This window comes from Pogonomyrmex barbatus, unplaced genomic scaffold (assembly GCF_055798465.1).
Source record: "Pogonomyrmex barbatus isolate J1 unplaced genomic scaffold, ASM5579846v1 scaffold17, whole genome shotgun sequence".
NCBI lineage: Eukaryota > Metazoa > Arthropoda > Insecta > Hymenoptera > Formicidae > Pogonomyrmex > Pogonomyrmex barbatus.
In genome coordinates this window covers 3,753,360-3,765,745 of record NW_028297113.1, presented here as the reverse complement: position 1 = coordinate 3,765,745, position 12,386 = coordinate 3,753,360, and the positions used below count along the sequence as shown (strand labels likewise).

At 24.9% G+C, this 12,386-nt stretch overlaps 2 protein-coding genes across 2 annotated transcripts in view; both read left to right on the top strand.

Annotated features, from left to right (window-relative positions):
- The first annotated feature begins 2,558 nt into the window (after positions 1 to 2,558).
- bond (elongation of very long chain fatty acid james bond protein) lies at positions 2,559 to 7,991 on the top strand. Its single transcript, XM_011645164.2, has 7 exons — positions 2,559 to 2,833; positions 3,738 to 3,854; positions 4,960 to 5,150; positions 5,591 to 5,689; positions 5,802 to 5,858; positions 6,251 to 6,493; positions 6,791 to 7,991. Exons 2-7 carry the CDS (start codon positions 3,794 to 3,796, stop codon positions 6,947 to 6,949), a joined length of 810 nt encoding a protein of 269 aa, XP_011643466.1. The 5' UTR covers positions 2,559 to 2,833; positions 3,738 to 3,793; the 3' UTR covers positions 6,950 to 7,991.
- A 3,879-nt stretch (positions 7,992 to 11,870) lies between these two features.
- The window catches only part of LOC105431152 (very long chain fatty acid elongase AAEL008004), a 65,884-nt gene continuing 65,368 nt past the window's right edge, over positions 11,871 to 12,386 (top strand). The window contains exon 1 of the mRNA XM_025219335.2: positions 11,871 to 12,238. The gene's annotated coding sequence lies outside the window, so the exon portion shown is untranslated. The remainder of the gene's footprint in view (positions 12,239 to 12,386) is intronic.

Genomic DNA, 12,386 nt, shown 5'->3' with positions numbered 1-12,386 from the left:
GCAAATTCTATTAACAAATCTGCATCGTTTATGAAAAAAATCTTTTATAAATAATAAGTTAATAAATAATAAGTAAATCTTATAAATTGCTAAAAATATAAGAGTTTTTTTAAAAGATTTAGATTTTTTAATTCTTTATTTTGTTGGAATAATACACCGAAGTTTAATATCAAAATATTCACTATAGCATATCTCATTTATTGGATATAATAAATACATCATTATTCATTAAATTTTAAATAATGTGATTGTTTATTAAATTTTAATTAGATATAAATATGTGTACCGATTGTTATATCGATTTTACATGATGTGCGTATAAAACCGAATTTATTTTTATTTTTTTTTTCTATAAAAAATATTATTGCCTGTACATAGTGAGATTATTTATAAATTTATTAATGCTTCTTTAGTAGAAATACAAATGTTAATAATTTCTGAATTTCAAATAATATAATTTTGAGTAAATAAATAAATACGATTTATTTACATAAAATTCTTACATAAGATATGTAAGATATTCACTGCATTTAGAATTCTTTTAGTTATAGCATTTATAGCTATCAAATTACCCAACATTGCTTTTTAAATGTAAAATTTTTACTGGCAAGAACTTGATGCATACATTTGAAGATTTAAATATTTTGATTTGTGTTTAGGAGCCATTTTATTCGAAAGGAGCAATTTTATTAGAGCGATTAAATAGCGTATGCATACATTATACATGTGCATACATATTTTTTTCTTTATTCAAAACTACTATTCAAAAATATTGAGTGCTTATTATGCATTTACATTATTATGTATTATGCTCAGTTTGACTGCCAATTAAATGTTTTAGTACTTTTCTACATTATAAACATTCACTTATTATCACAAGATAATGACAAATTATATTTATCAAGCGAATGACTTATAATAAGCAAAACTAACTAAAGTAAAATAATAAATGTACTTATATGCAAATATTATAGATATATTTTTTAAAAATATATGTAATGTCAAAAAATAATATCCTAAAAATATGTTCTAAATAAATATTAGAAATTAATATATTTCATTTGACATAAATTTACATATAAACGGAGAATGGTATCTGATTTAAATCTCAGATATTTTCTTGCTGGAATACTCGAAATTTATTTATTCCGGACAAACAATAATCCAATTATATATTTGAACTTTTTTTATTCATTTTTAAAATAATTACCATTTTCAACTTTTTCTTATAATAATAATTGAAGCAATATATTTTAAATATGCAAAAAGTATCACAAAATTTAAAAAATTAAAGATTACTAATTATTTCATCTCTATTTTTCACAATTTATTAAAATCATTTAACTTTTTATTAAAATTAAAATATTAATTTTTACTAATAATACTTTCTTAAACTAAGAATATGTGACCACATAATTTTACGTTTACATTTTCTTTTTTGTATAAATTATTTTATATAAATTATTTTATTTAATTATTTTACTATTGAAATTACATATATTTAAAATACAATAATTTTTACAATTTGATTTAATAGATGCAAGTTATACAATACTAGTTTCTAATGTAATCATAAATAAATTATGCAATTATTCACATTGTTAAGTAGCAAATATATTTTCTTTTCACATGTCATATTACTTATTCCGGTCAAATATCGATGTCAAACATTTGAACACATTCACAATCCAAGACTCTTCAGAATTCGTGAATAGTAACTAACTGATTTACATTCTAAACATTTTATATAATTCTCTGACTTAAGTTTTTGATTTAAACAAATCCAATGACCTTTATTCTTTTTTTATTGTCATTTCATTGTCGGTTCATTATCGTTTCAAATTCCTAGATCAAAAATACATTAAGGTTTGTTATGTAACCATAGCGGAAGTGATGAAGAAAAAAGAAAAATTTATTCTGCATCTCCTTACAGAATTGGTAATATTCCTATTAATTAATATTAATAATTTTTATTTGGAAGTGGTAAATAATGTTTGAAAGATATTCAATAATTACACACATAAATAATAAGTTTATAAATTGAAATATTGTTAGATAAAATTGTAAGTAAAAACTATGCAAATTATTTTGAATTGAAGAAATATATTATATATTAATTACACAATATCCCAAAACAATGAATATTCAAATAATTCTTGTTATAATAAATACAAAATTGAAAATAAATAATTTATAAATTTTAATTGCTTTTCAATTGCTTTCGTCGAATCAAACATTTTATTGCTTCCTATAAAGACGGTTTTATACGTAATCGTGTGTTGCAATGTAGTCGTGGTCAACTTTAGGAATTCCTATAGTGTTCTCCTTTTCTTTAGTCTAGTGTCTTCGTCTTCGCACTCCCCTCTTTTGCGGCTCTCACGTAAGTTTGTTGTCTTCATTTTACACATTCCTTCTCTCTTTTATCTGTTTTTATTTTAATTTTTTTAAATATAATTAATTAAAAACTCTCTTTCAATTAGCCATTTTTCTGTATCTTTATATTTCATTAGTATGTTACTATGTTATCAGAAGTAGCGGGATCATTGACAAGCACGGTGGGGATCGACAGAGTTTGTTAGGCATTGATCCTCTTCGTGACTATCAACGATCAGTTTCAGGTAGGACGCGAATCTCTCCTCATCGGAGATCAACGATTGAAATCGTGGAAACAAATCACTCAAGCTTCCTCATAAGAAAGGTGTTTCTTGTTCAAGCGTGTTGATTTCAAGATCTGGATTCTATTTCATAATCATGGAGTCGCGAAATTTTTGAGTTTATGAAAATAATTTTACAAGATTTTACAAGATTTTAACAATTATTTGTTAAAAAGAAGGTAAGTTTACTGCAAAAAATTCATGTCTTAACCTTTTTCTTCGGAAGCAGATATAAATGTTTTGACATTCACTAACAGATTGAATATTTATTCTTATAATTATTTAAATGTTGATAGATAATAACAAATTATTTAAAACTGTGTGCTCATTAATTGTAAGATTACAATCTTTTTTTAAAAAGTACATATTAACATCAAAATTGACAAATGTCAACTTTATCGAAATTTATTGTCTCTCTTTCATATTCTTTTTTGATACCAATTAATTCTTAATTGGTTTACTTTGCGTTGTAGTAAAAATTTTATATTTTGACAATTGTGTACATCAAGGAATAATGCAATAGTATTATATTAATTTCTGTTCGTTTGTTAAAAAAAATAAATAGTAATACGTCCATAATATGCTTTTATAGTATTTTATAGTATCTAATTAATCTTATCTATTAACTTATCTTATAGTATATTTTATAGTATCTAATATAATTAAATTTTAATTAATAGTGATTATTTCTGTGATAATAATTAAAAAAGTGCATTATGAATTAAATATCTTTGAATAGTATTTAAAGATTTAATTAAATTTGTTGTTTAAATATAATATTTATAAAATTTATACGGAGGAACGATTAATAATTTATTCAAAGTCTTAAAAACAATTGTTAAAAACATAGTGATGCATGTTTCATTTTTATAGAAATAGAAATATTTTAATTAAATAAATGTTTCTATATTAAAATAAATAAGACCTGCAATTAAATGTATTTAGTTATTTTTATTAATTTTTAGTAATTATTTTTTTTCTATATTCATAAAAAATAATTACTAAAAATAAAATTTTATATTTTATCATTACACATAAATTTTGGAGATAAAATGTTATTAAATTTTCTTATGTATATTTCAGATTTTTCTAATAATAAGTTAAGAACTATACTAGTTTTTGAAAATTATATTATCACCATGACTAGTCTCATACGACTTGTAGTTAGCAATTATAACGAAGTTTTAAAAAATGTTAAAGGTAAGTCTATTTTAAAAATTGACATTAAAATCTATTATAATGTATTGTCCTATTTATAAAGAACATTTTTCTTTATATATGAACTCAATTAATATTCCAAGTAACAAATTTTAATAAGAAGTTTTAATAAATTTTAATTAAAAAATTTAATTATTGAGGTATTGATTGATAATGTAAAACGTATTTTTAAAAAGTACTTTTTGTATGCACTTTTTATATAGTCATATATACGTTAATCTGTTAAGATGCATTAACATACATGTGCTAAGTCAAGTTTTTTTTAAACATAATTCTTATTTTTTACACAGTTAATTATGCAATTGAATCGATTTTTACTCTATGTAAAATTCATATGTAAAAAAAATATTTGTTTCGAATAATTTTAAAATGGCAAATAATTTCTTTTGCATGTGCACAATTAGTTGATAAAGTCTTTCGTCAATTTCCATAAATTATCCAAGAATTATCAAAAAATTAAACACAATACAGCACACTTCTTAATCGGCCCAACTATATAAATTGCAAGATATATCTCAGTAATAATCATTTTATTTCATATCCAACACAAATGCTTTGCAATATAAGCATAATTGAACTATAATATTTTACAAATAAAATGAAAGAAAGAACTATTTTGTTCATGTTCTAATAATAGCACTTATTTCAATTATTATAATTCTTACAATTCAATTCTTACAATTACAATTTATTACAATTTTCGTTTTATTACAATATATTTAATTTATATATAAATATTTTTATTCATTTTAATTTATTTTATACAAATAATATATTTATTATATATTTTTATACAATATACTATATATGTTCCATAAGTATATAAAATTATTTATAACATGTGTGTGCGTGTATGTATATGTGTGTGTGTGTGTGTGTGTGTGTGTGTGTGTGTGTGTGTGTGTGTGTGTGTGTGTGTGTGTGTGTGTGTGTGTGTGTGTGTGTGTAATTATATCTTTAAGAAATATACAGTTATTTTTTGCTGACACTAATAATTTATAGTTGCTGCTAAAAATTTTTAATAAATATTTCATCGTTCGATATTTTGATAAAAGTAAATAAATTTAGATTTTTCTCTCTATGACAGATCCAATGGTAGATACTTGGTTTTTAATGGGATCTCCGACTCCTATGTTAAGTATCGTCAGCATATATTTAATATTTGTTTTAAAAATCGGACCGAAAATGATGGAAAAAAGATCAGCCTTTCAACTAAATACCATTATGATTATATATAATGCATTTCAAGTACTCTTCAGTATTTGGTTAACGACTCTGGTAAGTTTTTTCCCGGTGATCCAATATTTAATCTTGTCTCTATTTTTTTACTAAAAACAAGAAAAAATCATAATATATAAATATTCTATTTTTCTTTTTCAAATTCTATAAGTTTTGAAAAAAATTCTATTTCATACATAATTATTCATTACATATTATACATGGTCTGAAAAGTAATAATTTATATAATTAGTATATTTAAACTTAACTTTCTCTGAGAGAATTTAACTAATTTGAGTTAATATTTTATGAAATTTTATGTAAATATGCAAAATCATACAAAATTAAATACATAAATCAAAATACGAATTGATTAATCTTATTATCATTTCAATTTATTAATCTCATTATTTTATTATATATAATTTGAAATATACAATAATTTAAATAAGGCATACATTTTAAGATATACAATAATTAAAATATTTTTTTCATTTTAGGTATTGGATGTCGATTTTAAAAGTTTATTCTCTGCTCACGGATGTAATATTCAAAATCATTTATCATCTAAACCAGAAAATACAAACATACAACGGGCGGTAAATACTTTTGTAATTTTTAACAACAGTCAAATCAATTTATTTAAATAAATTTAATAATTTTTAATAAATAAATATACTTTTAATAATGTTATATAATCTAAATATATAGTTATCACGAGGTGCCTGGTGGTACTTTTTCGCAAAAATCATCGAGCTTCTGGATACGGTAAGCAAATATTTACAATAATAAAATTAATTAATTAATAAAAAAAATACATTGTCTGTAAGTCAGTTAACTTTCGATATTTTAATTAGCTTACCAAGCAATAAAGTGTATCACTGTACTTCCGTTATCGATTAAAAGTAGCACCATTGTTTCGCCATTGACTCGATAAAAGCTATCGCAAGCAAACATTTTGAAATATGAACAAAGCGTAACCAACTCGGTCATCGGAAAAAACGTTTGTCGATCGTCCGCATTATTTATAGTCATAACCACAAATAAATTTAACAATTTCTTTTAAGTTTTCGCAGAAATAATTTAGATAATTTTTTCTTTAGATTTAATTTTAAGATATAATAAAAAAAAATGTAATTTTTAATGTTTCGCTTTTTAAGGTATTTTTCGTTTTAAGAAAGAAGCAAAATCAGGTTACATTTCTTCATGTTTTTCATCATACCATAACGGCAGTCTTCTCGTGGTGCTATTTAAAGTTACTGCCTGGCGAGCAAGGCGTTATTATAGGTTTCTTAAATTCCGTGGTCCACATCATTATGTACACTTATTATTTCATTGCGGCTCTTGGCTCTAAATATAGGAAGTATCTTTGGTGGAAGAAATATATGACCTGGATTCAGCTGGTAATTATACTGCCAAAGTATAGATTATTCGAAATCTCATTTCCATCAATTCTTTATTTATTCACTGATAAAATTAATTAATTATTTCTATATTTTTATATTGTAAATTCTTTTCTGATATTCAGCAATTTTTGATACAATATACATATAATGAAATTTTTTATATAGACTTATTTTATTTTTTTCATATATTTTTTAATATATTCAGTCTAATTTTAATTATTTATTCGAGCAAACACATATTACAAAAATATTAACAAATCCAAATTGATAATTTAAATCTTTTTTCATTTTCAGCTACAATTTGGTTTAATGTTAGTCTACTTAGTACTAACATTAATTATGGATTGCCGAACACCAAAGGCTTTAACTTATTTCTTTGCAACAGTCATAATAATTTTCATTTATTTATTTAGCGATTTTTACTGTAAAGCATATAAGAAAAAAATAACTTAATAACAAATTATTAATAAATACAGACAAAATTAATTTAATTATTTATGTATAAATTTTATGTAAATAATAAAAATATAATATCGAAAAATAATAATAAATAACTATAGCCCACGGTGCAGCAATATTGCAATTGTATTTTGGTTTAAAGTAAAAGAATATTAAAATTGTACAGTAATACATATATAAATATGCATAATATGTTGTATTTTGATTTAATATATACATTAATTCAATTCTCTTAAATAATAGTTATATAAAAAAATTTTTTATATAAAAATAATTTTATACATATATATAATGATTTAAGCAAAAATATTACAAGTATAAAATATATGTTGGAAATTGATATATTTGGTTAATGTATCAAATAAAGTAAAAAGTTAAATAATAAAATATGCATGACATCAAAATTTCATATCTGCGACAATGTTCAAAATGTGTTACGCCACAAAAACAAAGCTCAACAAATATTGGAATGTACTAATCTCTATTTTAAAACCTGTCCGAATAAGTTTAAATAATTTTTTACATTATGTAATTTTCTCAATACAATATAAAATTATTTCATTATTTCTATAAGTAACTATTTCTATAAGTAACTATTCTATAAGTAACTATTAATGATTATGATTTTCAAAAAGTTATGATATTTTATCTGCATGCCGAGATATAGGAAACTTGCAGTACTTTTATATTAAAAATAAATAAATTTATCTGTTAAAGATTATTTCTAATTATTATTAAATAAACATATTTTATAGATTTAAGATTTGATCTTAATTTTAAGAAAAAGAACAATTAAAAAATTATTAACTAACTACTTTTGTAAGATCTCATTTAAGAAATCTTAGGTTTAATACGTAATATAAATTAGTGTAGAGTAATGAACAAGAACAATTATTGTTGAAGTAGAATTATAATAAAATTTTTCTTTAGATTTACGTTACAACTTTTATATGCTATACTTGTACGAAACATATGGATAATGTATTAATACACATAATTTATTTATAAATTTAAATATTACAGAAACTCCTACGTATATTTCATCTTTACTTATTGATTTATTTTCTAATAATACAGATTGTCCGCATCTTACAATAAAGTGAAAATTATTTCCGCATTATTAACATAATTATAATTTTTTATAATTGATATAAAGATATTTTATATCAGAATGATAAATTTTTTGCAGAAGAAAAAATGTCAAATCTATATAATGTTCATCAATAATTCAAAATTGATTTAAAATATAAGTTACAGAATATATAAATTTTTTGAAACATAAATTTATATTAAAAAACCTTAAATATTTTAATATAAATTTATGTTATGTAATGTCAAATATCTGAGAGAAATATTTAGATAACAAGATGCGTTGCTTGATATTTGTTCACGATTAATCCATTTTATAATTTCTCATCGAGATTTAAACAAATATAAAATGTATGAAATGCCTCGAAAGTAATTGTAACATTTTCTTTCGAGATGCGATTGTGAAAAGAAATTGTGATCCTTTTCTACGAACAATTTTCTTATTCATAACTCTCATTTTTATCGATCCGTATCGAAACATGATGATTATTTCTTTAAACAAATACATTCGTTTGAAATAAGAATCGAATTGAAGATAAAAATTATAAATATAAAATTATAAATATTTATAAATAACAAATCTCTATTTCTTTAGTAGTTTTCGTTAATTGTATATTATTTTGTATCGCATTTTGCATTTTTCACTTTTTTACATATAATTTAAACAATATCGTTTACAGATTGAAAAAAGAAATAACACACAAATCGGAATAAATAATTTAAATAGCGAAAAGTAAATTTTATATACATTAATAATATTATATTGCATATTATATGACGATATCAGGAATATTGTGTTATTGTAGCATTGCACAATGTTGTATTTTTTATTATATTTTCAATAATTAGTTGGCATGGCATTACAAATAACATGCTTTCGCAAACCTTGACTTGAATAATTGATAAAACAATCTAAAATGAAAACAGACAGAAGAAATATTGTATGTTGGGAGAATAACCTGGAAAAAAATTATATTTTCCAAAGGAAATAAAGAAAGACTCATATTATGCAATAATTGATTTATATCTTAATACAATCCAAATGCGCCAAGTTTTTACATATCAAATTGAAATACGTTCGTTTTGTACTGAAATCTTAAAAGATTAATTTAAAATCTAACTTAAAATAATACACAATATTGTTAACATATAATACTTTACATCTTTAACATTGGGCTTTTAAATTTTTAAATTTTAAACTTTTAAATCTTTATTCTGGATTTTATTATAATTTGCATAAATAAATTAGCTGTCATGCTTTTATAATACATAAGATATATAAAATATCTACATATCTTTGATAAATCGTAACGAGTCTATTAAACAAACCAGTAAAAGCACGAATAAATTATTCGGAAAATTTAAAACGTAAGGGTTATAGCATTTAATGTTGAATTATCAAGAGACGTTATAACATTTTAACGTGTCAATTAGATATTATTTGTAATATTCGTATATTTCGTTTTTTTACACATTGTACACAAGGTGTCGTAGCCTTGAGATTTGTTTACGCGCCGTATAACGCCGTACAACCGTGTTTACGAGCGCTATCGCGTTTCTCATTCTTGCTATCATTCTTTAACTGGCGTTTGTACAGGCAGGTAGCAATGCGTCGCTCCGCGTTTCTTCGCATTTTTTTCATCGTTAAATAATACCAAACGTTGCTGTATTGTATAAATATAATAATAAATGCTCATTAACGATTGATTAACATTACAATTAAATGTATCAAAATAACAACTTTTTAACAAAGTATATATACATTTCGCGCGACTTATCGCTTCGAAATTTATAATTACTTTCATATTACTTTTTGTAAATGATAACCCCTCCGATATCGGTATGGCGTGGCAGAGGGTTGAGTATTCTGAGGAGTTCCGAGATCCCAAAGAAGAAACTGACAGTTGGATTAGAAAGAACGATTTCTTTAGATTTAATAAATTTTATTAGATTTAAAGAAATTTATTTTTTTAAATAATCCAAACAAACCAATTATTAAAAAATTTGATTGCTGGCAAATAATAAATAGCTTTATTTCAAATAAAATTGTTATAAATAATATTTGTTTAATAAATTATTTGAAAAAAGTAACGCTCTTTTTATTATATGCTTTAACAATATTAAAGAATCTCTTTATTTTATTGAAACAATATTTAATCAAACAAAGTATTATTTAATTCAAATATAAATTTTCTTTAAATAATAGTGCTCTATTAAACAACATAATATTCTAATGAAACAAAAATCCTTAATTTAACAAAATAAATTTTAATATAAAATTATATTATTTAAGTTAAATAAGTTCAAGTCAAACAAATAGAATCGCTAATCTAAACAAACTTTGTTCTCGATGTAATAACATTAATATTAATGTTAGACAATAAGAGTTGCATATCTCGAAGAGTTTTATGATTTAATCTGAAATTTTTTACGAATTTAAATATAATTTGTATACTATTTTATAATACATATAGTGATAATTAATTTATCGTAACAGATAAAATAGACAAGATATCAATAAAGGTACCAATAGAGGTAAATTCCAAAGGTACGTAAGATATAGCTGTACATCTATCTAAATAAAATAGATTGTAACGTTAAATAAGTAATAACGAGTCTATAATAATTGGACGCTCACGCACTATAATAAGCACCATTCTATCTTTATTATTCATTACTCTAAGAAAGATCGAATATTACAGCGCGTGCGCGCCAAAAAAGGAACGCATCCCAAATGAAATAGCAAATGTACGAATTATACGAATTATTTAAAAGTTACTTAAAATGTAACAATTATATTATATTATTTAAAGTTTCGTTATCGAAAGATGTTGTAACGTGGAAATGAAATTTTGTTCGTAATATTGTTGAATATCTCGTTATCACCAGATAGATTGTTGTTGTAGCCTTGAGTTGTGTTTACGCGCCGCGGCTGGTGTGTCGTCTGTACGAGCGCGTTTCATTCATTCACCGGCGTTCGCACGAGGCGGACAGCAAAAAACACGCTGTTCCGAATTCCTCCGCATTTCCCTGTTACTGAATGATATCAAAACGTCGCTCTGTTTTATAGCTAATACGATAATACGCTTATTAACCGATGTGGATTAATGATTCACGTAAGCATACCGAAATAACGATTCTCTAGTGAAATATATATATACATACATATTTCAAGTGATGATTTATTTTTTGAAAATTCATAACTTTTTAAACATTTAACCCCTCCCCTGAGTACGGCCTTGACGTGGCAGAGGGGCTCAGTATTCCGAGGGGTTCCGTTTTGGCTTCCCCAACGGAATTCCAAAGACGAGGAAGCTAACAGTACCCGTTGCACCGTTATTAATAACATTAATGTTAACGTTAGGTAATATTACCGTTATTAATGATGTACTAACACAGCATAGCCACGAGTCGTTCAATGATTCTTATGTGGCACATGCGTTTCACGCATTAATCATTTTTCCACCGTCGGTTTATGATAAGTGAATGAACTGCCAGTTTGTCGCGTCGCGTGTTTGCTTCGGGAGTGCTATAAGCGATCGGATTAAAAGATCCTCGTCCTGCGAGAGCTTATATGACAAATATCATAGTTCGTGCCGAAAATCGTACCGCCAAGGGATGCAGGGGGCACGGAATCTCATTGAGGCGTAAATCCGGCTACGTCCTCCACGCCACGTGCGCCGCGGCACTACCGGTTGTGAATGTTCACACGCACTCGCAACGCTTAATGTGCTGTATTTCGCATAGCTTGCAAATTGCATTAAACGCCTAATTGAGAAACACTGTGTCTTCGACAAGTGGTTCGGTCCCAATCGACATTTCGGATTTCGGGTGACTTGTTTTCGTCGTTTTTCTTGATCTCTTCTTTTCGACGCAGCATTGCCACGAGTCGTGAAATGGCTTCCAATGTGGCGCGTGCGATTTACTGCGCTGACACACGCAGTTTTTTTATTAACCGACTTTTTTTTCCTTTTCTTAATAACTCCTAACGAAGCGCGATTTAATCTGACTTTACCAGAGCTCAGTTCGGACGGCTTTCGCGTGGACCGTGAGGCTGCCTCCCGATTGTCTAAATTGTTGTGCGAGTGTTTTTCGCGAGTGTCCTGTGTCCTACGAGGAAACTTGACCGCCTAACATCCTGAGAGAAGGATGAGGCCTAGGAGAGGCATCAGGCACCGGCGGAGCAACCTTGCGGTAAATACAATTTTTTGTTAACATAAAATTATTTGTGTTCTCATTTATTTCTGAATGGATCGCTGAATTTAAAATTTAAAATTTAAAATTTATAGTTTGGGAAAGAAAAACAATTTAAAATTTGATATGAATTTATTTTATCTTATAA